Genomic DNA, 27,409 nt, shown 5'->3' with positions numbered 1-27,409 from the left:
AGACCTGCCCCGTCTCCTGCTTCCCCTGCGGCAGCTCGGACCATGGGAGGCCCCCACGGCGGCCCCTTTCTTCTCTTTCTCGGTGAGCGCTCTGGGGCCCTGAGGGGTGAGGGCAGGCGGCCAGGGAGCCCCCGCACCCTCTTTTCCCTGGAGAAATGCGAGGTGCAGCTGGCAGTTCTGGGGCCAGCCTGGAAGGGAGCCACATGGCCGGGCGTGGGGGCGGGTGCTGAGGGGGCCTGGGGCCAGGGGCCAGGCACCCCCACACCGTGGCAGGATCCTCCAGCATTTTCTAGAGCCTGTCCCTGTCTCCCAGATAAATCGCTGAGCCCTCTGAACTGCTCCCAAAGTGGGAGACAGGTTTGGGAAAGGAGGGGTAAAAAGGGAGTGCTGAGACCCTCTCTGTCTCTCTCTCTCACACACACACACACAGGTGGCGGCTGTTAACACGGGTTGTAGGGAGATGCTGAGGGGCTAGAGGACTGGGGGGCGGGACCTCTTCACTGCCAGGTGAGGGTACCCCCAACATGTCCCACACTGTCTCAGTGGCAAAATCAGCCCCAGAGACCCGGATCCAGCTGGGATTCAGCTGCAGGTGGGTGGAAAAGATTTTACCGGCGCTGGTGGCAGGTTTGAACTTTTGCTGTGACTTCCCCAGGGCCTCCCTTCCCGCCCCACCCAGGGTGGCTCTAACGGTTATCTGGGCAGCTGGTTGCCTAAGCAACCAAACAACAAAGAGAATGAAGACATGGTGCTTGGGGTACCAACCAGGGCTTCCCAGGTCGCCCTGGGACGGGATTCCCCGTGCTGGCCCAGGTTGGCAGGCATAAGCTCAGTGGCCCCCAGGTAGGGAAGCTAGAAAGAGGAGTCTGTGTGGGTCACACCTGATGGAGGGGGGAGCGGTGTGTCACTGGAGCTGAATCTCACTGCCTCTGAGCCTCACTTTGCACATCTGTAAAATGGGGTAAGACCAATCTTCACCTTATTGGGCTGTGTTAAGTGAGTTCCAAAGCAAACTATTCCTGGTTCACAGGAAGAATTAAGTAAACAATATTTTTATTGGCTCAGCGGTAAAGAATCCACCTGCGATGCAGGAGACATGGGTTGGATCCCTGGGTCGGGAAGATTCCCTGCAGGAGGGCATGGCAACCTACTCCAGTACTCTTGCCTGGAGAATCCCATGGACAGAGGAGCCCGGTGGGCTACAGTCCATAAGGGTTGGAAAGAGTCAGACACAGCTGAAGCAACTGAGCACACGCACGCTATTATTTCACTGGCGGGTCTGGGGGGAAACTGGAGGGTCTGAGGAGGAGGAGAAAAAGAGGATGCCCGCCCTGCCCCCACCCCAGGAATCTAACCCCTCAGGGCTCGCCAGGGGGAATGCGAACCAGATGGGACTGGGCGCAGATGGCCAGCAGCTCCTCTCCCAGCTCCTGTTCGGGTGACTTCCAAGGACCCAGATGGAGGAATCGTGGCCTGGGAGCCTCTGTGGTGGGGGAGCAGAGCCCAACCCCGCGCTGGCGGAGGGCACGGGGCTCAGAAGAGCTGTCCCACCCCCACTTCCCCACGCTGGGAAGCCCGACCCCATTCCACCTTTTCAGTGTTGTCACTTTTTGTTTTTTATTTGTTTTTGGCTCTGCTGGGTCCTCACTGCCGCGAGGACTTTTCTCTAGTCGCTGTCAGCGAGGCTACTGTCTCGTTGCGGTGCACGGTTTTCTCGTTGCAGTGGCCGGTCTTAGAGGCACTCGGGCTCAGTAATGGTACCTCCCGGACTCTAGGGCACAAGCTCAGTAGTTGTGGCGCACTTAGTTGCTCCTCGTCATGTGGGATCTTCCCAGTTCGGGGATCAAAACCATGTCTCCTGCACTGGCGGGTATATTCTTTATCACTGAACCACCAGGGAAGCCCCAGTTCCAACTTTCCCAAGCTCCTCTGTTCACCAGATTCTTCCTGAGCCTTTTCTGGGCTCCAGGCCTCAATTCCATCTGCAGAATGGACACAAACAGGGCAGTTGTGAGCAGGAAGTTGGGAAATGGGGACGAATCAGCCCAGGCTGCATCTTGCTGCGGTGGTGGGGTGGGGTGGGGGGGGGACGGCAGTAATTTTGGGGCTGTCCTGCAAAGAGGAACTGAGTCCCAGCTGAGGGGGGGAGCTAGCCAAGCCCTGTGACCAGAGAGGAGGACGAGAGAAATCCTCAAACGAGGAAGGGGAAGGGCATTCCAACCTCGGTTTACCCTTGCTGAGAGGGCTTCTGGGAGGGACTCTATGCCACCGCCAACCTGAGGGTATCAAGTTTGGACTTAGGGACTGAGTGGCCAGGGGACCCTCCGGTCTGCTGACCCCTCACAGCCCTTCAAGCGGTGCTCACAATGACAGACCCCAGAATTCCCCTGGAAGCTCCCTCCAGGGGCGACAAGCTGTGAGTCATGCTTTCCCTTGGCCCAGGAAGTGACTCACTCCTGCCCTTCCTCCTGCCCCCATCCGTCCGCCCACTGCCCCCTTCTGGGTCTCCCTGGATTGTTGGGGTCTGTGCTGCCTCCTACAGCATTCCCAGGTGGGCAGGGACTGGGTGCCTCCCCCAGGCCCTCCGTGCTTGCCCCTGCGGCTGCACTGTCCTCCTCCTCCCTCCCCCTTTGTTTCCATTCCCCGCCTCCTAATTGTTTGCCTGTCTTGCTCTCAATCTCCACATCTCTGTGTTTCTTTGTCCAATCTGTTTCTCTCTTGCTGAGTTCCCTATTTCTCTGTCTGTCTCTCTCTCGTGGCACAGCCACTAAGTCGTGTCCCACGCTTTGCGACCCCATGGACTGTAGCATGCCAGGCTCCTCTGTCCTCCACAGTCTCCCGGAGTTTGCTCAAATCCATATTCATTGAGTTGGTGATGCTATCTAACCATCTCATTCTCCGTCACCCCCTTCTCCTGCACTCAGTCTTTCCCAGCATCAGGGTCTTTTCTGATGAGTCGGTTCTTCCCCTCAAGTGGCCAAAGTTACTGGAGCTTCAGCTTCAGTCCTTCCAACGAGTATGCAAGGTTGACTTCCTTTAGGACTGGCCATCTCTCTCTATCACTGCCTGAACTTCTGCCTTTGTCTTTCTCTCCGTCTGTCTCTCCTCATCTCTCTGTCTCCATCTCTCTCTTCCTCCCTCTCTCTCATCTCTATTTTCTCCCCATGTCTTCTTGTCTCTCTCTCTTTGGGGAGTTGTAAGGAGATCCCCATCTCTGAAGGCCCTGATGACTTGAAGAGGCCCTGAGAGTGGGGTGCCCCTGGGTGGTAAGTTCAGCCAGAGAGGACCCCCTTCCAGCAACATCCCCAGTGTGAACCCACAGCATCTTCCTGTGCGCTGGGGTCGGGGCAGGGGGAGCCCAAGGTGAAATATCGCCACTGGGTCCCAAGACAGCCGTCAGGACTGACCGACACGGGTGTGGGGTGGGTGAACCTGTGTCCCTGAGGAAGGGTATAGGAGCTGGAGGATCTTAATTCAGGGTTGGGGGTGGAATCTGAGAAAACTGCCTGATCCAGCCCCCTCCTTACATAAAGAAACATTACTCAGGGAACTCTACTCAACATTCTGAGATAACCTCTATGGGAAAAGAATCTGAAAACAGAATGAATATATGTACACGTATAACCAAATCACTTTGCTGTTCACCTGAAATTAACCCAACATTATAAATCAACTATACTCCAGTATAACTTAAAGAAAAGAAATGTTGATGACGGTACACTCTGATGCACCGGGCGATATTTGCAGGCTTAATTCTCACAGTACTCTAGCAAATGGGTCCTGTCATCATCCCCACTCCGCAGAAGGGGAAGCTGAGGCTCTGAGAGATGAGGTTGCCTGACCACAGTCCAGGATGAGACCTGGGGCCGCCTGGCTCCAGTCTGATTACTGAGCTGCTGCCCACACAGGTCCCCGGGAGCTGGGACCCCTCGGTGCTTGGGACTCTTCCTCATCCCTCAGTTTCTTTCTTTCTCTCTGGCTGTGCTTAGCCTGTTGCTGGGTACAGGCTTTCCCTAGTGGTGGCTCACGGGAACTGCTCTCTGGCTGTGGTTTCTGGGCTTCTCACTGTGGCGGCTTCTCTTGCCGTGGAGCACAGGCTTGAGGGTCCTCGGCCTTCCATAGTGGTGGCACGTGGGATCTTCCCAGACCAGGGATTGAACCCATGTCTCTGGCACTGGCAGGTGGATTCTTTATCATGAGCCACCAGGGAAGCTTGCCATCCGTCAGGTTCTGAAACCCACCTCCAGGTGACAGGTGGCAGATCCCCTGGCCGTGGGTGTTCATTCGCAGGCAGATGCCACGTACCCACTTTCTCCTTGAGCAACGGACAGAGACAGAGCCCAAGCCTGGGAGGGGCCGAGAGCCCCCTCTTCCTCGCTTGCGTTACTCTGGGGACTGCATCTGCCTTTCCCTGCTCGGTGGCCCCTCTGACGCCCCGCCCTCTCTGTTCCAGTGTTGTGCTTCTTGCTGACTCTGTTGGAAGTTGGATCCCAGAACAGCAAGGGTGAGTCTGCTGGGAGCAACGTGGTCCATAGCTGGAGCCTGGGGAAGGGGCCCTAGACTTCCGCCCGCACCCCTCAGCCCAAGCAGGAGACAAACCGGTTACAGGGGGAAGGCCAGGGTCACGCCTCCCCAGCACCCCGTCTCCTGGAGTTGATCCTGTCCCTGTCCCCAGCCCCTGGCTCAGCCCTCACCTTCTGACCAAGGTCTCCATCCCCACAGCCTGCGCTCTGTGGTGCCCTCCGAACTCCTCATGTGTCAATGGCACTGCCTGCCGCTGCGCTCCAGGATTCATATCTTTTTCTGGGGAGATCTTCACCGACCCCTTGGAGAGTTGTGACGGTACAGCGGCTTGGGGGTGATGGCGTGACATGCAGAGATTGTGGGGTAGAGTCCAGTGTTTCTGGGGGACATGGGTGTTGGTTGGGGGCCTCAGCCTTTGTCCTCAGGTCCAACATCAAGGACAGAAAAAAAGAGAAAGGAAAAGATATGAAGATGGAGAGATGAGACATGAATACACATGGCTTCCTGGAGAGAGGGCAGCTGGGTCTCCAGGAGTCTGGAGTCTGTGCCTCAGTTTGTCCTTTCAGGACTGAGGAGGGGGACACAGAGCTTCTACCCACAGCCCAGTTCAGCACTTCCCACTGTGTCTAAATCCGGGGTGACAGCCAGAGGGCCAAGAAGAACAGAGCTGATTGCACAAGCTTCAGGAATGGCTTGCTCCAGCCACAGCCCAGTCTCAGCAGTATGGCCTGAGAGTCTAATTCTTTTTAAAAAGATAGTGATTAAACTTCAGGCCCAAAGCTGGGGAGTCAGGTAGGGGTTGGGGATCTCTGCACTGACCAAACTTGTGCCTCTGGGCGGTAACCCTTTGCCCTATTGTGCTCCAGACATCAACGAGTGTGGCCCGCCCTCGCCAGTGGACTGCGGAAGCTCAGCAGACTGCCAGAACACGGAAGGGGGCTACTACTGCACGTGCAGCCCAGGCTATGAGCCTGTTTCTGGGCCAGCGGTCTTCCAGAATGAGAGTGAGAGCACATGTCGAGGTAAGAATGAGGCTGCGTTTCCCGCCTCTCGTCCTTGAGGTCTGGGGCCTCAGATGCTGAGCCCTTCCTGCAGCATCCTGGTTTCAGGGGTGGCACCCAGGTCTGTGTTGGGACAGGTATACCTATGCCTGTGACGCTTGCACAGAGAGGCAGGGTAGCATGATGAAGCAGGGACCCAGGTCCTGGCTTCGCCCGCTGATCTCTCTGTGTGTGACACTAACCAGGATACTGATTCAGAAATCACTGTTTGGGACCTCCCTGGTGGTCCAGTGGTTAAGAATCCACCTTGCAATACACGGGACATGGGTTCAGTCCTTGGCCAGGGAACTAAGATCCCACATGCTGCGCAGCTCAGCCAAAAAAAAAAGAAGTCATTAACGTGAGATGTGATAATATAATTATGAGTTTATGCTTTAAACAAACAAACAAAAAGAGTGTCTTTTACAGATAACAACAAAAGTAGCTTTGCCTTTTACTAACTGTGTGATTTTGGACAAGTTGCTTCACTGCTCTGTCCCTCAGTTTACCCATCTGTAAAAAGGGGGTGACAATGGTGCTTACCTCATAGAGTTGCTAGGGTATAAATAATAAGAAGAAGAATAACAAAGCACAAAACATTGAGGGCCGTTGGCATTTTAAATTATGGTCATCATGATCTAACTCACCCTCTCCAGGATGGGCATCCCTGGGGGCTGTGCCCCAGGGTGGGTGCTCAGGAGCAGCTGTCCTGTCCACTCCCTCACCAGGGACCCAGGAGGAGCCTGGCCTCCACACATCACTAGGCTTTGCCCCCTTTCCAGTGGGAGAAGATAGGCAGGGGAAGAGGCAGAGGAGACCAGCAGTGGGCAGACAGGACTCCAGAGAGGGCTCCATGGAGATGGTTAGACCTGAATACAGAGGATGGGGAGGGGAGGAGAGGGAAGGTGGGAGGTGAGAAGGGGGCTGAGCCCAGGATCCAGGGGACTCTGAGGAGGGTCCTTTGACCCACTCTGCTGCCCAGAGAAGAGCCCGCAACCTTGGTCCCAGCCCCTTCCCTCCTGCCCTGCAGATAGAGGGCGGCAGAGCCTCCCTGGTGGGAGGAAAGAGGGGTCCTGCATCTGTGGGGTCTCTGCTGGTTCACAGGGTCCTCTGTGGGTGGATGTTGTGCTTGAAACATGTGGCCTGGCCAGAGCCTTCACGTGAATAGGGAAAAGTTCCCTGTCGTCTCATTGAACCATGTGTTTGGGGAATGGAGTGTGAGCTGGTTTTCACCTGCCTCCTTGGCTGGATACCCTTGTGCAGTGATCAGCCTGCACAACAGTACATGGTGGACATGGATCCCACTCAGTATGCCTGGACTGGTGTGCCGCCCACCCACTGTTGCGAGTTCCTCTAGAGACATGCATGAACAAGAGTGAGTTGGGAGAGGGACCTCTAAGGGGCTCAAGAAGGGTGCCAGGCGGAGAGCAGCCTACTGACTGGGACTAAGGCCTGCCGCCTGAAGACCTAGCTCTCTGGTGGGCTCAGCTGGACTGTCTGTGCACCCCCGTTTCAGCATTGCAGCCTTTGCTGCACCTGAGCACGTGTCCATCCGTGTCCAGGCCGTGGGGTCTGCTATGGGCAGAAGACCTGGGCTGCTCCCTGGCTTCCTCGTCCCAGTTTCTCCAGCGTCAGAGGGCTGTCCTGTGCATCTGCCTGGTCTCCCAGCCCTCTCTGAACCCCAAGGCTCAGAACCTCTGCAGAGGGGCTCTTCTGAATGTTCAGAACATCCACCCCACTGTCATGTGGCATCTTATTTGCATAAAACAAAGGAGGGGTGACACTCAAGGTACTCAGTGTGGTCACAGCACCGTGTGTCCCAGAGCCATATCTGTCCTCTTGCCATTGTTAATGACTGCTGAGAGGAGACCTGCCCCCACTGGGGCCTCTGACACCCTGGGTCGTGGTGGACTGTTGGGACCTGTCTAGAAATACTGAAGGAGGAGATTCAAGGAACAGCCCCAGTGTCCCTGGCTGGCCATGCCCCTGGCCCAGCAAGCTGCCTGGAGAAGATGCCTTCTGTCACCCTGACCCCACATCTCAGCTTCTCAGCTTCCATCTATTTCCCCACCCCACCCAAGGCTCCACCCTGACCCTCCCCAGTAATTCCAGGTCATAGACCTGAGGCAGCTCTGTTGACAGAGGCCTGGGAGGATGTTGTGTCAGGGGTGTCTCAGGGTGACATCAACCCCCAACCCGCTGCAAGAGCCAGTTGAACAAAGAGGCTTCCATCTGGACCAGATGATGAGACGTCGTTGAAGACCACTGCCCCTGGCCTGACCCTTTACGGAGGAGACCAATCCGGGCCCCACAGTGACCCAGACCACGTGGGGACAGAAGGTGGAGGCTGAGCCCCACCCAGCAGGATGCACAGGCCTGCGTCTCTAGTGGGAGGCCAAGTGCCAAGATGGCAGAAACACCTGCCACCCTTCACCCAAGGGCACCTGCTCCCTGCTTCAGCCACCCAGCCTTTACTCATTGTGAACTTTGCTCAGATATGGATTCTTACCACTTCCTGTCAGTCTGTGGGAAGCCTTCATGGGAATCAGAAAAAGGTACCTTCATAGCCCCAAAGCTGCCTGCCCAGACATCAGCCCCACTGTTGAGCACAGCCTGGTGCCCACTGCCTGGGTGTCCCTGACCTTTTTCTGTTATTCTCATTTTCCATGCCACTGCTCCAAAACATTGTCCTTGAGCTGCCTGACTCAGGGGTGGATCTTGGTCCATCTTCATGGAGCTGGAGCCTCAGAGTTAGCAAGGACAGGAGAGTGCTGTCTTGCTGGAGTCTGCAGGATCCAAGGAGAACTCAGATGGCAGCACTCGCCCTGGGGGAGTCAGGACAAAGTCCATCACTAGGAGCCAAGATGGGCCCTGCTGAGGGAACACAGCTGCGCTCAGCTCCCAGGAAGGCCCACCCAGTCCTTCGTCCAAATCCTCAGACTGGGACACAGGCAGCTGTGATGTTCCTATCCAAGCTGGGAGCTTCCCAGGGAGGCTGAGGGAGCCAGAGCTGGCAGACGGGGAGGACTGGGCCACTTCTGGCCACATCTGGACAACAGAACGTCTGGGCCACCATGCTCACCATAGGATGCCTCCATGTGAATGAGGAAAGGCCCCCACTCACCAGGGAAGAGAGAGTGGGCCCTTCTGGATCCTTCTATACCAGAAAACGGGGCCAAACTCCAGGCCCGAAGGCTGTCCACAGCAGCAGGTATCCATCACGCTCTCCTTCCCCTTGCAGACGTGGACGAATGTCAGCACAGACCCCGAGTCTGTAAAGGCCGCAGCATCTGCATCAATACCGAGGGCAGCTACACCTGCCAGTGCCCACCCGGCTTGGAGTTCAACCCAGAGGACCCGAGGCATTGCACAGGTAGAGACCTCAGCAAGAAAGGGTGAGGCGGGCCTGGAGCGAGGGAAGGAGCCGAGGCAGTTCCCAGAGCCCAAGCAGCAGAGAGAAGAGACTCAGGTTCCTGTGACGACAGGGGTCTGCCAGGGCCCTGCCTGAGGATCACCTCCCGGAACGGTCCCACCACGGACCAGGGAGACAGCAGAGACTTCGGGCCTCAAACTCGGCTCTGTGAACATCTCCCAGACCTCACCCCTTCCGCATCTGTCACATTCGAGCAGAGGAAGCTCTCACTTCCGGTTCCTAGAAGGGGAACCTTGGTCCAGGGCCCCAGAGGCAAGAATCCTTGGTCTGAAAGTCCAGCCCCTGTGACTCAGTTTCACTCCTAGTTTTTCTGCCTATAAACTGAGGACCATGGCCCCTACCACGCCCATCTTACAGGTGTTTTAAGAGTCCAGTTGAAGGTCACCAGGCGCTGGCACGTGAAGTCACAGTGGGGTTCTTGGTACTGGGCAGTGAGAAGCGGAAGTGGCGGTGACGCTGGCCCTCTGGCTTTGTCCTCAGATGTGAATGAATGCACCTCAGGGAAGAAGCCATGCCACAGCTCCACCCACTGCCTCAACTCCGTGGGCAGCTATGAGTGCCGCTGCCGCCCCGGCTGGAAGCCTATTGCTGGATCCCCCAACGGCCCAAACAACACTGTCTGTGAAGGTTCGGAGCTCAGATGCGACACTCTTGGTGTGCGTGCATGCTCAAGTCGTCTTGTCCGACTCTGTGACCCCATGGACTATAGTCCATGGCATTATCCCAGCAAGAATACTGCAGTGGGTTACCATTTGCTCTTCCAGGGGATCTTCCCAACCCAGGGATTAAACCCACACCTCCTGGGGCTCCTGCACTGGCAGACAGCGCCTTTACCACTGAGCCACCTGGGAGCCCACACTCAGAACATCTGATCACATATTTAGTGGCACCCACACAAACCAAACAGAATGAATGCTGGAGGTGTCCTGCTATGCGAGGCATTTATTCTTGTTAATTAAATGTGATTAATGTGTTAATTAAATGTAAGACCTGGGGGGTCCTGGAGAAGGAGCTGGGGTACGAAGGGGGAAGCTCCCAGGGACTCTAGGCAGCAGCTAACTGTTGTTCAGTTGCTAAGTCCTGTCGGACTCTTTCACCCGGAGTTTGCTCAAACTCATGTCCATTGAGTAGGTGATGTCATCCTCTGTCGTCCCCTTCTCCTCTTGCCGCATCAGGGTCTTTTCTAATCACTAGAAAAGATACTTCAGTATTTTCACAACTTGCCTATCTGTGCGGGGCTCATCTGCTGTGTGTCAGAACTCTGCACGCTTCCCATAAATAAGCTTAGTGTTCGCCACTCGAGGATGTGTGGACAGCGGGTGGTGTCACCTCCTGGGGGACTAATATGGGAAAAAGAGGGGCCCAAGGAGGACAGGGGCCTCACAGGGCTGGGGCAGAGCTTGAGGACAGGGGCCTCACAGGGCTGGGGCAGAGTCTGACCCCCTCCTTCTTGTCCCCAGATAAGGACGAGTGCAGCTCCGGGGAGCATCGGTGTCACAACTCCACCGTCTGCGTTAACACTGTGGGTTCATACACGTGCCACTGCCACCAAGGCTGGGTGCCTAAACCTGGATTCCAGGATAAGCAAAAGAACACCATCTGCGAAGGTACCTGTCCTGCCCTGACCCCAGGCCCTGCCCACAGCAAACACAGACACTGCCGCAGCTAATGAACTGCTGCCCTGTCCCCTGCAGAGATCTCCTTCCCTGCCTGGACGGCTCCCCCTGGAATCAAGAGCCAGGTGAGTGGCCCCAGTGGGGACCAGCAGCAAAAAAATCCCTCCAACCAGCTCACCCTGATCACTCATTTTCCCCGAAGCTCCCCCACCCAGGATGAAACTCTCTGACTTCCCCAACTTTCCCCTCTCTCCAGAGACTCTCTGCCTTCTTCGAAAGAGTCCAGAAAATGAGCAGAGACTTCAAACCAGCCACGGCCAAAAAATCCATGCAGGTAAGGGCAGGACAGTGGGGGGTGGCTGGAGGATGTTTCAGTGTGAGTGCAGATGCCCAAGCAGAGGCCTCTGGTCAAACAGATACATCTGTATACAAAAGTCACAGACTGCTGCTATTTAGTTGCTCAGTCCCTCTAGGCTCCTCTGTCTGTGGAATTCTCCAGGCAAGAAGACTGGAACGGGTTGCCATTTCCTTCTCCAGGGGATCTTCCTGACCCAAGCCGTGTCTTCTGCATTAGCAGGTGGATTCTTTACCACTGATCCACCAGGGAAGCCCATACACACACACACACACACACACACACACACACACACACACACGTTTGAGAGGAATATAATGTCAGTGGAATGGAGCAGTTGAGAATTCACCTTTGGAGCAAGGCCACAGAGTTCAAATACCCCTCATCCCACCCACTGCCAGTTCTTGCTTTGTGACCTCAGGCAAGTGACTCCCCCTCTCTGAGCCTCAGTTGCCTCACTTCATAAATTGTACCTGCTTCATCCAGTTGGGGAAAAGGTTTAAATGAACTAAAAGGAGTGAGTCTCAAAGAAAAGTGCCTGGCATACAATGTAAATACTATATGTCATATGTGCTTGGCCTGGTAGAAATATTGAGCCTCTAAAAAGATGGTAATAATAAATTTTTAAAAAGAGAAATATGTGAGCCCTTTATGTCATTTGAATTTTTCCAGTAGCTGCATTTTTAAAATATAAAGGTAAAGAATAAATTTAAAGAGTAGAAGTATAAATGCTGGAGAGAGTGTGGAGAAAAGGGAACCCTCTTGCACTGTTGGTGGGAATGTAAATTGATACAGCCACTATGGAAGATGGTATGGAGATTCCTTAAAAAACTAGGAATAAAACCACCATATGACCTAGCAATTCCACCCCTAGGGATATACCCTGAGGAAACCAAAACTGAAAAAGGCACATGTATCCCATTGCTCATTGCAGCACTGTTTACAATAGCTAGAACACGGGAGCAACCTAGATGTCCATTGACAGATGAATGGATAAGCTGTGGTGCATATGCACAATGGAATATTACTCAGCCATAAAAAGGAGCGCATTTGAGTCAGTTCTAATGAGGTGGATGAAACTAGAGCCTATTATACAGAATAAAGTAAGTCAGAAAGAGAAAGATACATATTGTATATTAACATATACGGAATCTAGAAAAACGGTAGGGCAGCCATGGAGAAGCAGACACAGAGAAACTCAAACGGGCTCTGTATCAACCTAGAGGGGTGGGATGTGTAGGGAGATAGGGAGGTTCAAAAGCGAGGGGATATATGTATACCTATGGCTGATTCATGTTGAGGTTTGCTAGAGAACAACAAAATTCTATAAAGCACTTATCCTTCAATTAAAAAATTAATTGTTTAAAAAAGAAGTAAACAAGTGAAATTAATGTGAAAATTGCATTTAACCCCATAGATTAAAACTATTATCATTTCAACGTGGAGCCATATTTCAAGTGACATCTGGGGCTCAGGGCAACTGTTTCAGGCATTGCAGACTTAGAAAGTGCCTGCATGCATGCTCAGTCATATCCAACTCTTTGCGACCCCATGGACTGTAGCCTGCCAGGCTCCTCTGTCTGTGGGATTCTCCAGGCAAGAATCCTGAAGTGGGTAGCCATTGCCTTCTCAGGGGAATCTTCCTGACCCGGGGACGGAATCCATGTCTCCTGCATTGGCACGTGGGTTCTTTACCACTGAGCCACCAGAAAAGCCGCAGACTTTAGAACAGGGCCTGACGTAAAGCCAGTGCGTGATAAATGTTAAGCACTGTTGCTGTTATAATGTTGCTGTTGTAATACGTGCACACAGGCACATGCTCAATCCCCTTACTCATCTTCTGGCTACTGCTGTGTCTTGATGATTCCCCTGGTTCTGTCCCCCAAGCAACCCAGGGGGTTCTCCAGTTGTGGGGGTGGAGTGAGGGGAGGCGAGAAACCAGGGTCCGTCAGGCAGCCCTTGTGGTGCAGTAACCCAGGAGCTGTCACTTGTCACCCTCAGGACCTCGTCGGGTCAGTGGATGACCTGTTGAAAAACTCAGGAGACCTGGAGTCACTGGGTCAGTCTTCCAAGCACGTCACAGCCACTCACCTGCTCTCAGGCCTCGAAGAGACCCTGAGGACCCTGGCCAAAGCCATACCTAAAGGCTCCTTCACCTACCGTTCAGATGATGGCACAGGTGAGACCACGTCCTGCTCCACCCCAGCCCCCCAGGACCCCCTCCCACACCCAGAGCCCCCGATCACTGTACCCTCTCTTCTCAGAGCTGTCCCTGGTGGTCCAGGAGCAGGGGAAAGGAAACGTCACCGTGGGCCAGAGCCATGCACGGATGCTGCTGGACTGGGCTGTGGCAGCTGCAGCCGGGGAGTCAGGTAATGGCAGGCACCCAGAGCAGGCACTCCAGGGAAAGGGAGGGAGAAGCTAGGATATGGCTAGGATACAGGAAAGAGTGAGGGAAAGAGGAAAGGGGGTGACAGAGGATGAGATGGTTGGATGGCATCACTGACTCAACGGGTGTGAGTTTGAGCAAGCTCCAGAAGATGGTGAAGGACAGGGAAGCCTGGCGTGCTGCAGTCCATGGGGTCGCAAAGAGTCGGACATGCCTGAGGGACTGAACAACACAGCTTCAGAATATGCAGCCACAGGAAACCGAGCCTTGGGGCGGGACTCTGGGCATCATGGCAGACGGGCGAGCGTGAATTAGACATCTTCAGAGGAAGGATGGGGCACGGAAGCAAGCAGAGCAGAAGGGAGCCAGCATGTCTGTCCCCTAGGCCCCTCCGTGGTGGGCATCCTCTCCAGTCAGAACATGAAAAAATTGCTGGCCAATGCCTCTTTGAAACTGGACTTGGAGAAGCTGAAAGAGACCTACGAGAGTCCTGTCCGAGGTGCCAAGGTCACGCTTCTCTCAGCGGTCAGCTCTGTCTTTCTGAGCAACACCAACACTGAGAAACTCGACTCCAATGTCTCCTTTGCCTTCACCCTCCATGTGAGTCCTGGGGTGGGGAGGGCAATCAGCCACACTGCTCACCCCATAGCCAAGGTCCCTGTGGTCTCTTAGCAGCTTTTGTTCCCCCACCCCCACCCACTAGGCTGCTTCCTTACACGTGCCTCAGGGCCTTGACACGTGCCCTCTGCCTGGGACACCTTTCCGCCACGATTTAGTCCTTAACCTGTCAACTCATTCACATGTCACCTACTCTTCTAGGCCTTCCTGGACCTGCTTGTTTAAATTACAATCTGTAATCACACCCCACCTTTCCCCTTTGCTCTTTTCTTTCGCATTCAGCACCTGCTAACACACTATCTAGTTTACTTATTTATTAGGTGTATTATTTTCTGTCTCCCCCACTAGAATGTCAGCCCAGAAGGACAGGGATTTCTGTCTCCCCAGTTCACTCCCAGGTCCCCTGGCCTGGCACACACAGTCCTCTTTGGGGTCCACCCAAGCCCAGTACCCACGAGAGGGTTCCAGGCTAACTTCTATGACACCTCTCCCTAGGAACAGCCTGAGCTCAAGCCACGGCAGGAGCTGATCTGTGCCTTCTGGAAGAATGACGGCAACGGGAACGGGTCCTGGGCCACCTCGGGCTGCTGGAAGATGGGCAGCGGCAACGGAAGCATCACCTGCCAATGCAGCCACCTAAGCAGCTTTGCCATCCTCATGGCCCACTATGACGTGGAGGTGAGCAGACAGGGCCATCCTCAGAAACCCACTGTGGCACGGCTGGCTCAGGCGGGACAGGCAGCTGGTTTCAGTGGAATGGTCCAAAAGGTTCCGCATGGTTGCACAGACCAGATGCAGCCCCTTGCTTGCGACCCCTAGACCTGCACATGACTCAGCAACTAAAGAGAGTGGCCTGGCACCACGGGCCTTACTTCAGCCAGTGCCCCTCTGATGGCCCACCCCCAACAAGTTGTTTAGTCATTAAGTCGTGTCCAATTCTTTCATGACCCCACAGACTGTAGACCGCCAGGCTCCTCTATCCATGAGATTCTCCTGGCAAGAATACAAGAGTGGGTTGCCTTTTCCTCTTCCGGGGGATGTTCCTGACCCAGAGATCAAATCAGCATCTCCTAGTGGATTGGCAGGTGGATTCTTTACCACTGAGCCACTGGGGAACCTCCATCAAGTTGTTAAATATTGCTAAAAGCTCCTGAGGGATCCATAGATACACTGGGCCATGTGAATACCTGGAATGGGTCAGGCAGAGTAGGGGAGGCTGGTGGTCCAGGCCCAAGGCCCAGGAAGGACACAAATGTGGGTTTCGATGAGCTCATAGTTGCAGCGAGGTGTCAGAGGGGCAAGAGATGAGATGGAGATGAGGGTCAGAGAGGTGGGCTCATCAGTGTAGAGAAAGAAGGTTGCAGCCATTGAGGATACACGGGGGACCGTCTAAAGAGAACGGTCTGGGTGTGTAGTGGGGCACTCATCCAGAGGAACTGGGGATACCTGCTGCACACATGGGTGCGGGGGTGGTGCTATATAGGGTGAGAGACATGGTAGGTTTATTCAGATGTTGATGGTAGAGGAGGAGGAGGGAGATGAGCCACCTGATCAGAGTCCTGCAGGCCAGGTCCCAGGTGGGTGTGGGTGGGTGGTGGGGCCCACAAGGAGGGCAGGAAGGCCTCAGGGTGCTGATGGAGTCCCGCCCGCCCGTCCTGCATCTAGGACCCGAAGCTGGCCTTGATCACCAAGGTGGGACTGGCGCTGTCGCTGGCCTGCCTGCTGCTGTGCATCCTCACCTTCCTGCTGGTGCGGCCCATCCAGGGCTCGCGCACCACGGTGCACCTGCACCTCTGCATCTGCCTCTTCGTGGGCTCCGCCATCTTCCTGGCGGGCATCGAGAACGAAGGCGGCGAGGTGAGGCCCCGCCCCGTGGAGCGCCCCACTCGCACCTGGGCGCTAGACCTGTGAGGGCCGGGAGTGGAATAGCTCCGCCTACTCCCAGCTGGGTGGGGTGGTCGGCCTCCCCTCAGCGGAAGCATATGGTCCTGCCCATTCACTGCTTCTGCGTCCAGTCCCGGACCCGCCCACCGCTGACGTCACCGCCCCGCCCCTCCGCCCTCGCCCCGCAGGTGGGGACGCGCTGCCGCCTGGTGGCCGTGCTGCTGCACTACTGCTTCCTAGCCGCCTTCTGCTGGATGAGCCTCGAGGGCGTGGAGCTCTACTTCCTCGTGGTGCGCGTGTTCCAGGGCCAAGGCCTGAGAAAGCTCTGGCTCTGCCTGATCGGTTACGGCGTGCCCTTGATCATCGTGGGCATCTCGGCAGGCGCCTACAGCAAGGGCTATGGCCGCGAGAAATTGTGAGCGGAGGTGGTGGGAAAGCCAGGGCTTGGGGGTTGCACGGAGCCGTTGCTCCCCTCTGGACTTACTGGGTGCTGACCAGACCCTCCCTTCTTGCCCAGCTGCTGGTTGAATTTCGAGGGTGGCTTCCTCTGGAGCTTTGTGGGACCTGTGACCTTCATCGTTATGGTAACTGTCTCACCTCGTCCCACACCCCACACCCCACACCCGTGAAAATCTGAAGCACTCAGCTCCACACTGAGCCCCTGTACCAGCTTTCTCCCTGCGAGTTCCAAAGATACCCCCTAATCTGAATTCTTTGCTTCCTGCCCAGGGCAATGCTATCATCTTTGTGATTACTGTCTGGAAACTCACTCAGAAGTTTTCTGAAATCAACCCTGACATAAAGAAATTAAAGAAAGTCAGGTGAGAAGACAGAGGCAGGGAGGGGGGCCGACAGAAGAGGTGGGTGTGTGAGGTGGGGCCCCCAGCTGCAACTGGCCGCCTCCCCGCAGGGTGCTGACCATCACGGCCATCGCCCAGCTCTTCGTGTTGGGCTGCACCTGGGTCTTCGGCCTGCTCCTCTTCGACCCAGAGAGCTGGGTGCTGTCCTACGTCTTCAGCATCCTCAACTGCCTGCAGGGCTTCTTCCTCTTCGTGCTGTACTGCCTCCTTAACAAGAAGGTGGGCCGCAGGCCAGGCTGAGGGCGGTGCCGGGCCCCTCCTCCTGTCCTGGGGCCCATCCTCCTCTGACCTGGCCCCTGTGCCCCACAGGTGAGAGAGGAGTACCGCAAGTGGGCCTGCATGGTTGCTGGGAACAGGTACTCTGAGTTCGCCACAACCACCTCTGCGTCTGGCTCTAGCCACAATCAGACTCAGGTAAGGGCTGAGCCTGGGGTAGGGGGTGCAGGACAGAAGGCCCCCGGGTCTCTGGGCTCCGTTCTGACGCGGCGCTCCTTTCTCTCCAGGCCCTCAGGCCCTCAGAGTCTGGCATGTGAAGACGCAGTTCTGGCCAAACCAGCAGCTCCTGTGGCCTCAGCAGCTTTTGCACACACAGATGACCTCCTCTCCTCCCTCTCTGCTCTGCTCCCTCCTGCCTCGGGCCCCGCACGCACCACGGAGAGGAGGGTGACAGCCACCGTCTGGTACCGAACCTCTGAACACCCAGCAAGGGTGGAGGGTCGGACCTACTTCCTGCTGCCTCTCAGCTCCACCCTGGTCAGCACCCAGGGTAGGGGCAGCCCCCTCAAGTACACCAGGCCCGGAAAGAATGAGGACTCGTGCCCAGCCTGGCCCTTTCCTGTCATCTGTCTTTGCTACAGAAAAAGAGGCCAAGGTGCTGAGACTTTGCTTCTAGGGTAAGCTAAGACTGAGGCTGGGTGGGAGAGGGGCAGAGCCCTTCTCAGCCCCTTGCCGAACAAGGCTCATGGTACTAAGGCCCATCTGCCCCAGGGCAGAGGGTTCAAACTGATGTGAAGGCTGTGGACATTGTTTTTTTTTTTTTAATCTGTATAAACCGTTCAGTGTTGACACTTCAAGAATTAAATCTCATGTTGACACAGAAGGTGGCATGTCTTGCTGGCCAGAGGCTCACTGACCAGGCCATGGGCCCCTGGTGTCCGTGAAATGCAGTGAGCTGACAAAAACAGACACTGTGGGAGCCAGACTTCCATAATAAAAATGTATTTTTGCACAAATCTACAGCTTTTAAACAGTAAAATGAAAGGCCCAGTGTTGCCTAGAAAGAGGACTTGAAGCAGCAGCACGTGGGAAGCAGAGTGGCTCTGGTCGTCAGGGCATGTGGTTACCGGCTCTGCTCAACTGTGAGACACACACGGGGGACGGGGGAAGCCGGTGAGGAGGGGGCGGTGAGGATAGGCCCCACCACTGTCCCCCCACCCCGGCACCCCAGCCCTGTCTGAGCCACTTACTGTATGTGGAGATGTCAATTTCTTCTGGAAGCTCTGCCACGTTCACTTCAAACCGGTCCTGGACATCATTGAGGATTTTGGCATCGTTCTCGTCAGACACGAAAGTAACGGCCAGGCCTTTGGTACCGAAGCGACCCGCACGGGCCACCTGCAGGGAGACAGGAGCAAGGGTCAGGCTGAGAACAGACAGAGGTCCCCATCCAACACCAACCCTGAGAAAGGGGCAGGAGGGAAGGGACAACCCCGGGGGCCACTCACACGGTGGAGGTAGGTGTCCGAGTCCTCAGGCATGTCATAATTGAAGACGATGTTGACGCGCTCAATGTCCATCCCTCGGCCGAACAGATTGGTGGCCACCAGGATCCGCCGCTGGAAGTCCTTGAACTGCTGATAGCGCGACAGGCTAGGTGCGAGAGGAACAAGGGGTGGCCATCAGATACGGGGACCCTGGGTGGCATCCCCTCCACAGGGCCTGCCAGGGGCTGAGAGCGGCCTGCACTCACCGCTCCTCCTGAGCCATGCCCCTGTGGATGGCAATAGCTGGGAAGTTCTGTTCCACCAGGAGCTGGGCCAAAGCCATGCAGCGCTGCACTGACTTCACAAAGATCACAACCTGCGACGGAGGGAGGGGCAGACCTGCGTCAGGGCCAGAATCCCTCCCCCAGGCCGAGAACCCCAGCACAGGCCACGGGAGTGCAGAAGCATCACCTGGTTAAACTCCAACACATCCAGGAGGTCGAAGAGCTTGCGGTTCTTCTCACTGTCCTTGAGTTTCACGTAGTACTGCTGTAGCCCGTGCAACGTGAGCTTGGTCTCGTCGTCCACAAACACCTCCATGGGCTGTGCAGGGAGGAGAGCAGGTAGAGCCAGGCGGGGCTTACTTCTGGGCCTTCTGCCTGCCCAGAACCTTCCAAAAGCGACTCCGTGGCTGCAATACTTCCAAGAGGCCTCTGTACCCCCAATACTTGTCTCCCAATAGCTGGATCTAAGGTCCGGCCTGGTCCAGGTGTAGACCAAGCTCTCAGCTCCCAGTCTGGCAAGAGAGGAAGAGGCTCCACCGGCCTTCCAGCATGCTTGTGCCATGAGGGCAGCGTGGATGTTGGGGAGCAGCAAGAGCCTGCACCCTCGGAGGCCGAAGCTACCGCACTGAGCTCTCCGCCATTACTCACATCTTGCATGAACTTCCTGCACACGGGTCGGATCTCCTTGCTCAAGGTGGCGCTGAACATCATGCACTGCTTCTCGTGGGGGGTCAGACGGAAGATTTCCTGCACGTCCCGCCGCATATCTGGCAAGAAATGGGGCATGAGCGCCTGGCAGACCATGACCCCCACCCAAGACCGGATCCAGTCCCTCCCAACCTGTGCCAGGGAGCCGCTGGCCCCATGACAAGGGTGGTGTGAGCGCAGACTGGCCGGAGGAGGGAACCCCAGGTGCCTGAGGGTCCGGACTTAGGGTAATAAGCACAGGCGCGGGAGGAGCAGCAATCCACTTACACGCTGCCAGAGCGGAGCAGCCGTGCCAGCGCGCCTCCAGCCACGCTTCAGGGTGGGGAGCCTGAGGCAGAGACAGCCGCTGGAGTGAGAGCTGCAGCCACCTCCCAGGCACAAGCCCCAGTTCCCACCAGCCCTGTCAGGGCTCCCTGAGTGCAGGCGGGGGCCTAGAGCTAAACCAGCAGGCAGCAAGGCCACGGTCCTCGGCTAACATGGACATGTGCCCAGGCATGGCTTATCTTGGGCCATGTGGTCCCACTCCAAGATCTAGCTCAGAAGCCACAGTTCACTCTGCCAAATGCCAGGATTTGCCCGCAAATCTGTTTCCAGGAGACCTGACTGCCGGCCACCCACACAACCCCACTCTGGGGAAACCTCTGGCCTGCCCTCTCAGGGCCTGGCTCTGAAGTCTGGGGGATGCTGCAAGGGGCCTCCACAGCCCGCAGACCCAGCGCAGACACTCACCCAGCTGCTCCAGCATCTTGTCGCACTCATCCAACACGAAGTGCTTCACATTCTTCAGGTTGAGGCTCCTATTGCGCACAAGTGCCAGGATCCGGCCCGGCGTCCCCACCACCACGTGGGGACAGTTCCTCTTCAACACCTCCTCATCCTTCTTGATGGACAGGCCCCCAAAGAACACAGACACCTATGCGGGCGGAAAGCTGCTGTCAACCATCTAGTGGCCAAAAGCTCACACCCAACTCTTGTGACTGCGGCCACTCAGTTCACAACCCTGAGAAGCCCCCACCGACACCCCAGACCTGGTGCCTGGGTACAGGAGAGGCCTCAGCCTGGCCCCAGCTCCACTGAAAAGCAGCCCCAGGACTGAGACTGGCACAGGCCTCTGGGGGCCATTCATAATTCATCAGGCTTTTAAGGAGCGTAAACCACCACAGACCTCAAAGGCAGCCGCTGCAGCCAAGCCTGGTTAATGCCGGCTGGGCCAGCGCCGTGGCCAGCAAGGCTACAGAGGGCCACGTGATGCCTCACTCGGCCTGGGGACTCACCTTGACGCTGGGCATGTATTTGGAGAAGCGCTCGTACTCCTTGCTGATCTGGAAGGCCAGCTCTCGAGTGTGGCACATCACCAGGACCGTCACCTGTGGGGCAGAGACCCTCAAGGCAATGTCCGAAGTCCTCCCCTGGCCAGAGCCCACCCTGGTGCTGGTCCGCTGGCAGCCCCCACCCCTTTGGGCCACTGGAAGGTCCAGTCCACGTGGCCCCATCTTCTCCCAGTCTATCAGCTGCTGCTCACTCCCTGTATCTTATTTTTTTCCCTAGCAGGTGATAAGACTTACTGTTTGTTGTTTCTGTTTACTCCCTTGGTCACATCTGACTCTTCGACCCAATGGACTGTAGCCCATCAGGCTCCTCTGCCCATGGTTGCCATTTCCTCCTCTGAGGGATCTTCCTAACCCAGGGACTGAACCTGCATCTCCTGCACTGGAGCCACCAGGAAAGCCCTCCCTACGTCTCCTTATAGCTACTCAGGTGTGTCCCCCTAGGCCAGGGAGACACCTAGCTAACAGCTCCATGCTAACAGCTTCCCGAGCCTGCCCTCTGGCTGGCCTATGACCACCAGGGGGAGGTTACCACGCCTTCCTGGCCCACAGTGCCAAGGACTGAGACCACACCACGGCGTCCCATGAAACCCTGCCCTCCGAGACCACCCACCCTAAGATCAGTAACAAGGGTGCAGGCACCCACACCACCCAGGGAGGTGTGCCCCAGCATGTCAGGAACAGAACACCTCCATGCACCTCAATTACCCCCTCAAAATAGTGAACTACAACATTCAAGCATGAGAAGACAACTGTGTCCTGTCGGCAATAAAAGCAGTAACAAAACTGTGTTCAGTGTAAGAACACCTTCCTGTATGTGCACGATCCAGAAAAGCACATGTGGAAGCAACAGCCATCTTGCCAGGTGGTCAGACCGGGCACGTCTCAGTTTTTCCTCTTGGCTTGTCATTTTTGGGGTGATATTGGTTAACAACTAAGTGTGTGTGTGCTAAGTTGCTCACTTGCATCCGACTCTTTGCGACGCCATGGACTGTAGCCTATGAGGTTTCTCTGTTCATGAGATTTTTCCAAGCAAGAATACTAGAGTGGGTTGCCATCTCCTATTCCAGTAGAACTAAGTACCGTACTTAATTAAGTCCACAAAGAGGATGCAGGAACAAGCATTTTTAACAAGAGGACCCATGATTCCTGCTGCATCAGGAAGCTGGGGCCTAGCAGGGAGGGTGTCCACCCACCTGTCCGTTGACGGGCTCAATCTGCTGCAGGGTGGCCAACACAAAAACAGCTGTCTTGCCCATCCCTGATTTGGCCTGGCACAAGATGTCCATGCCCAGGATGGCTTGCGGAATACACTCGTGCTGGACTGAGGGAAGAGAGCACATGAGGTATCAGAAACCAGACGGACGCTCCCTCCGTGCAGGCCCCTCACCTGAGGGGACCACGCCGAAGTAGTGAGAGGAGAGCCGAGGAAGGGAGGACCCAGGGTTGCGTACCCTCTGATGGATGCTCAAAGCCACAGTCCACTATGGCCCTCAGGAGCTCCGGCTTCAACAGAAAGTCCCGGAAGCCAGAGCTGTGGATGGAAACATAGGAACCCTTAACGTCTTTCTTGGGGGGAGGTGGAGCGCTCTCTGGAGGTGCCTGGGGCTCTTCATCTTCCTCATAATCCAGAAGCTCGTTTTCCACATCCTGTTCCGCCATGCTACTGAGAACAGAAGAGGGGGAACAGGGCTCAGAAGCAACAACGGTGACTGACGCAGGCAGGAAAATTCCCAGAGTGAGGGGGAAGAGGGAGCCGGCTGCACAGAAGCTGCGAGCTGCGGACACAAGTCTGAGGCGGGTGAGGTCCTGGGGTCAGGTCTGGCCGCCTGGCCACTGAAGCCAAGACCAGACCTCATTCTCCCATCTCTCTCTAACTCACCTCCGCCATTGACTCCAACAGCAGGTCCCACTACTCCAGCTATGTGGCACTTCCCAGCTTCCAACTGTTGTGCCCACCTCTCCACCACCCTCCACCGAGCTGCCTCACCTCTCCCTGGGACCCTTCAGGACACAACCACAGGTGTACCAAGTGAAACCCCAATTCCTTTCCACTTCCAACCTCCCTCACTGGCCCCTGCCCACCCCATTCCATGCCACCCCCAGCCTCATTTGGCTGCTGATACTCACTGAGCCTCTAACCCCAGCTCAGGTCACCCAGCCCCACAGGCATGACTCTGCTGGATTACTTCTGGTCTCTGAACAAATAAATGCCTCCTTCTCAGCTTCAAGGTCTCAGCTCTACTGAATAGCCTCAGACCACCTAGTCTCAAGGACTCCCCTCCCCCTTCACTCCCCAAGGACCCCACCCTGAGCCTGGAGATGCAACTGCCAGGATGCTGGAGAGATGGGAGCTTGTGAGCTCGCCAGTGCCTACCCAGCCCCAGCTGCTCCTGCTATTTGTGGTTTGCACAAGGGAATAATTAAGTGCTCTCATGAAAAGACCTCCCATTGGGCCTGGAGCCAGTAAGAATACAGCCAAGATGGTAAAAAGAATTAATACAAAGTGCGATCACTTCCTGGCTTCATTTAATTCAGACACACAGAGCACCTAGTGGGTGCAGGCTACAAGGGACCCAAACATGAGAATACTTTTGTCCTCCCTGTTGCACCCCAGCCTCCAGTCAAGGGGGTGGTTGCTGCTGTCATTTAGTTGCTAAGTTGTTTCTCTTTGTAACCACATGAACTGTAGCTGGCCAGGTTTCTCTGTCCATGGGATTTTCCAGGCAAGAATACTAGAGTGGGTTGCCATGCCCTCCTCCAGGGGATCTTACCAACCCGGGGACTGAACCCACATCTCCCGCATTGGGAGGCGGGTTCTTTACCATTCAGCCCTCAGGGAAGCCCACTGAAGGGGTGGAAGTGCTAAAAATAGTCCCTCTTCCTGAGATGGATCTTGATGGTCCCAGGCCCAATTTGTGGCCCTTTTGCCACTCGTCCTCTGTGAGTATGCAGCCCCAGGGCCTTAACCACCTCCGTGCGGCCTTTCTATGGACAACCTCTCCCCTCAACCCGCATCTGAGAAAAGGCAACTCCGTTCTCTGAACTGTTCTGTCTTTTCTCTTTTCCTGTCCCACAGCCAATAAAGCCAAGCAGGTCAATCAGGCCACTTCTCACCCCTGCTACGTCACTGGCTCTCAGGCCGCCATCACCTTTCTTTTTATAGAGCAGCTTTATGGAGACATTCACATGCCATACAAGGCACTGTTGAAAAGGCACATTTTATTGGTTTCTTGTGCAGTCGTAAATACTTTCAACTGCTGCCACAATCATCTTTAGCACACATTTCCTCATGTCAATTAGACTGAATCCTTAGGCTACCATCCTGTGCCCCCCCAACTTACTTTGGCAACCACTAATCTACTTTCTTTTTGTGAATCTGCCTATCTGGAACATTTCATATAATGGAATCATACAACATGTGACAGTCTGACTTCTTTTACTCACATAATTTTTCAAGGTTCCTCTACAGTGTGGCCATGTATCAGTACACCATTCCTTTTTGTGGCTGATGAATATTCCTTTTTACTGGAATACTTCAGTTCGTTTTAGCCATTGTCAGCTGATAGCCACTCAGGCACTGTCACCTCTTGCCTGGATTATGCCAAAAGCCACCTTGTTGGGCTCCTTGCTTTCCATCTCCCACTCCCCCCTCAATGCCCCTCAGCTGCTGGAGGGAGCCTAAAAAAAGCTAAGTCAGAGAAAGCCCCTCCTCTGCTCAACACCCTCCACAGGATCCCACTGTGTTCAGAGTACAACAGAGTCTTCACCACAGCCTATCAAGCCCAGCACAACCTGACTCCCTCTATACTCAGTTTGTCGCCCCGTCACCCTTACACACAGGCCTTGCTGCTGAGCCTCAAACATGCCTCAGCACCTTTCAACTTGCTTTTCCCACTTTTTTCAGACCTCTGTTGTTTCAAAAAGGCGTTTTCCATTGTGTTTAGTCACTCTGTCGTCTCCAACTCTTATTGACACCATGGACTGTAGTCCACCAGGCTCCTCTGTCCTTAGGATTTTTCAGGCAAAAATACTGGAGTGGGTTGCCATTTTCTCCTCCAGGGGATGTTCCTGACCCATGGATCAAGCCCCCATCTCTATGTCTCCTGCAATGCAGGCAGATTCTTTACCCACTGAACATCAGGGAAGCTGTTCTGTTGTTCCAAAAAGGCATATTCCCAAGTTGGGTCCAACTTAAAAAACACCCCCTTCAGTCACGCCAGCCCAGCACCCAGAACAGCACCTAGTACATAACAAGTAAGCACTCAAGAGCAAATGGCTGAATGAATGGAATCAGAATCGGGGCCTCAAGGCAGAGTTTAGGGGCTAAGCAAGTATCCTTATGGGATTCTTGAAAGAGGCAATCCGATACGAGTACTGAGGATTCCTACTGGTGAAAACAGGAAGGCTCACTTCAAGCATCAAAGAGAAGAAAAGGCACCAGCAAAAGGCAGTCCAGAAACCACTAGTCTAAACCCTTTCAGGGGTTGGAAAGAACTGGCTGCTTGAAGCAAGAGGCAGAAAACCAAGCTGGTTAGGCCCAGAGCATTCATACTTAATTCCCTGAACAATAAGAAATCGCTGATTAGGTTTTTAGTTGTGACTCAGTCAGGATTTGCTCAAGACCAAGTTACTCCAGAGAAGATGGAGTAAGTTCAGGGACCAGCAGCAGGGAAAACCAGACACCAAATCAAAGAGGGTTAACCACGGTGGGAGCATTGTTAAGAGAGGGAAAAGAGGGTGGATCACCCTACAGGGAAGGACCAACCCCTGGGGGAGCCTTCGACATAAAAGACGCAGCGTCGTCTACTCTGGGCTTAAAATCCGGAAAGAGATGCGCATTCCAAAAAATAAGAGAAGAGTTCGAAGAAACTCTTTTTGTTTTAATGGGGAGACAAATTTAATGACAGACTAAGCTTGACACACAAAAATTTCTAGGGACTGGCTAGACAGAACCTAAAAATCAAAACAAATTAGATCAGGACAGGATTTGGCGCTGTTTGCTCCACCCAGAAAAGGTGGCAGAGGCCCCAAGAGCTGATCAACTTGAAAGCTGACAGACGACTAAGTAACAACTCAGAGCCTTTCGCGTACCCTTTTCACCCTGAAGTGCCCCCCAAGAGAATTTTCATTTAAGACTTTGTTCCTTACTGGAACATCACTTTTTGCGCTACATCTCTGGAACCACGAATCCACTCCCCCGAAACGCAAAGCAAGAACGGAGGAAGAGTCTTTCGATCTTGAAGATCGCCACGTCTACCAGCTCCGGCTTCGCGCTCCGCGGCCCCAGACCCCCGCGTAGCCTCCTGACCCCTCCCCAAATCGTCTCGGGCTTCCAAGAACAGGCAGACTCTGCCCCAAGGTGGGGTTTAGCCTGCAGGCGGCCATGACAGCCCCTCCCGGAAGCGGACCCGCACCCGCGCGCCAACGGCCGGTCTGCCCCTCGCGCATGCGCCCTAACGCCCAACGGCCGCCAACGCGCGCTCCGGCCACCCCAACCGCCCCGCCTCCCCTTGTCTCGCGCCCGGTCTCCTTCCCTCAACTCCTGGCGTCTCCTATCTCCCGCTCGCCCGCCGATCCGACGTCTCCGCACCGCGGCCCCGCGCCTGGGCCAGCCGCTCACCTGATTCCTCGTTCGCTTCCCCGTGCTGCGAAGAGAGCACCCGGCTCCGGTTACCGTTCTCGCGCCTCGACACGCGCTGTTGCGCTTCCTGCCTCCTGGGTCCGACTGCGGCTCTGCTCACTGGACCGCTCGCTTTTCATTCAAGAGAGGCGGAAGCGATGATTGGATTCTGCGGAAGGCGTCTGGAGGCTATTGGTGGAGGGGGGGAAAGGGCGTGCCTCATACCTCCGATTCATTGGTCAATCTAAAAGTAGGCGCCGGAGTGGGCTGACCGAAGCGGGCGTCTGCGAGCGTACCGTCACGTAGTCGAGGTTGTAACCGGCTCGTGTGCCACCATATTTAGTACGGGCAACCGAAGCCGTGATGTGAGCCCAGGGTGAGTGTCTCGCTCTTAGGAAATATGGTCTCTACGCTGAGGAAAGAAGTTTTTGAAGTGGTCCTGCAGTGTAGAGGTTCTGAAAGGGTTCTGAGAAGGCTAGAGAGCTTGGAATGATACCAGCCTTTTTATCCTGCCCTGAGTTGAGCGTTCCCATGAGTTCTGATGATTGATACCCGAGTGACAATTGCCCGGTGCAGTTATAGAACATTTCCATCACCACAGAAAGTTCTGTTGTGTTCCTCTCAAGTCAGCCACACCCCTTTTCTCCCTCCTGCCCCAACCAGGCAACCACTATGTTTATTTCTATCACTATAATCTTGTCTGTTCTTGAATTTCATACAAACAGAATCATGCAGAAGATTGTCTTTTGTGTCTGGCTTCTGCTCAACAAAATGTTTGGAGATTTTCCACATTGCTGTACATAGCAATATTCCTTCTTTTTTACTCCTGAGTAGTATTCCACTCGGAGAAGGCGATGCCACCCCACTCCAGTACTGTTGCCTGGAAAATCCCATGGACGGAGGAGCCTGGTAGGCTGCAGTCCATGGGGTTGCTAAGAGTCGGACAGGACTGAGCGACTTCACTTTCACGTTTCACTTTCATGCATTGGAGAAGGAAATGGCAACCTACTCCAGTGTTCTTGCCTGGAGAATCCCAGGGACGGG

At 55.2% G+C, this 27,409-nt stretch overlaps 2 protein-coding genes across 6 annotated transcripts; one reads left to right on the top strand and one right to left on the bottom strand.

Moving 5' to 3' along the window:
* On the top strand, positions 1–18,227 carry ADGRE5 (adhesion G protein-coupled receptor E5). 4 transcript variants are annotated; one of them, XM_068980833.1, is made up of 20 exons: positions 1–82; positions 4,454–4,504; positions 4,723–4,842; positions 5,391–5,546; positions 8,806–8,937; positions 9,478–9,624; positions 10,458–10,604; positions 10,692–10,738; positions 10,870–10,947; positions 12,970–13,147; positions 13,233–13,340; positions 13,743–13,957; positions 14,471–14,653; positions 15,641–15,832; positions 16,048–16,274; positions 16,377–16,443; positions 16,589–16,680; positions 16,770–16,938; positions 17,029–17,133; positions 17,223–18,227. In XM_068980833.1, the coding sequence occupies exons 1-20, from the start codon at positions 43–45 to the stop codon at positions 17,250–17,252; spliced, it is 2,484 nt and encodes an 827-aa protein (XP_068836934.1). In that variant the 5' UTR covers positions 1–42; the 3' UTR covers positions 17,253–18,227. The 4 variants fall into 4 exon arrangements, with proteins under 4 accessions (XP_068836934.1, XP_068836936.1, XP_068836937.1 ...); XM_068980835.1 differs by lacking the exons at positions 4,454–4,504; positions 4,723–4,842; XM_068980836.1 differs by lacking the exons at positions 8,806–8,937; positions 9,478–9,624.
* DDX39A (DExD-box helicase 39A) lies at positions 17,951–26,495 on the bottom strand. 2 transcript variants are annotated; one of them, XM_068980839.1, is made up of 11 exons: positions 26,366–26,495; positions 22,197–22,405; positions 21,939–22,066; positions 20,689–20,781; positions 20,144–20,327; positions 19,355–19,473; positions 18,894–19,025; positions 18,689–18,798; positions 18,444–18,588; positions 18,186–18,333; positions 17,951–18,075 (listed from the first exon to the last, which is right to left on the bottom strand). In XM_068980839.1, exons 2-11 carry the CDS (start codon positions 22,402–22,404, stop codon positions 18,059–18,061), a joined length of 1,284 nt encoding a protein of 427 aa, XP_068836940.1. In that variant the 5' UTR covers position 22,405; positions 26,366–26,495; the 3' UTR covers positions 17,951–18,058. The 2 variants fall into 2 exon arrangements, with proteins under 2 accessions (XP_068836940.1, XP_068836939.1); XM_068980838.1 differs by having other exon boundaries at positions 22,197–22,408; positions 26,366–26,442.
* Positions 26,496–27,409: the final 914 nt, after the last annotated feature.

The sequence above is a fragment of the Capricornis sumatraensis genome, chromosome 9 (assembly GCF_032405125.1).
Source record: "Capricornis sumatraensis isolate serow.1 chromosome 9, serow.2, whole genome shotgun sequence".
Taxonomy (NCBI): Eukaryota; Metazoa; Chordata; class Mammalia; order Artiodactyla; family Bovidae; genus Capricornis; species Capricornis sumatraensis.
This window is presented reverse-complemented; position numbering and strand designations above follow the sequence as displayed.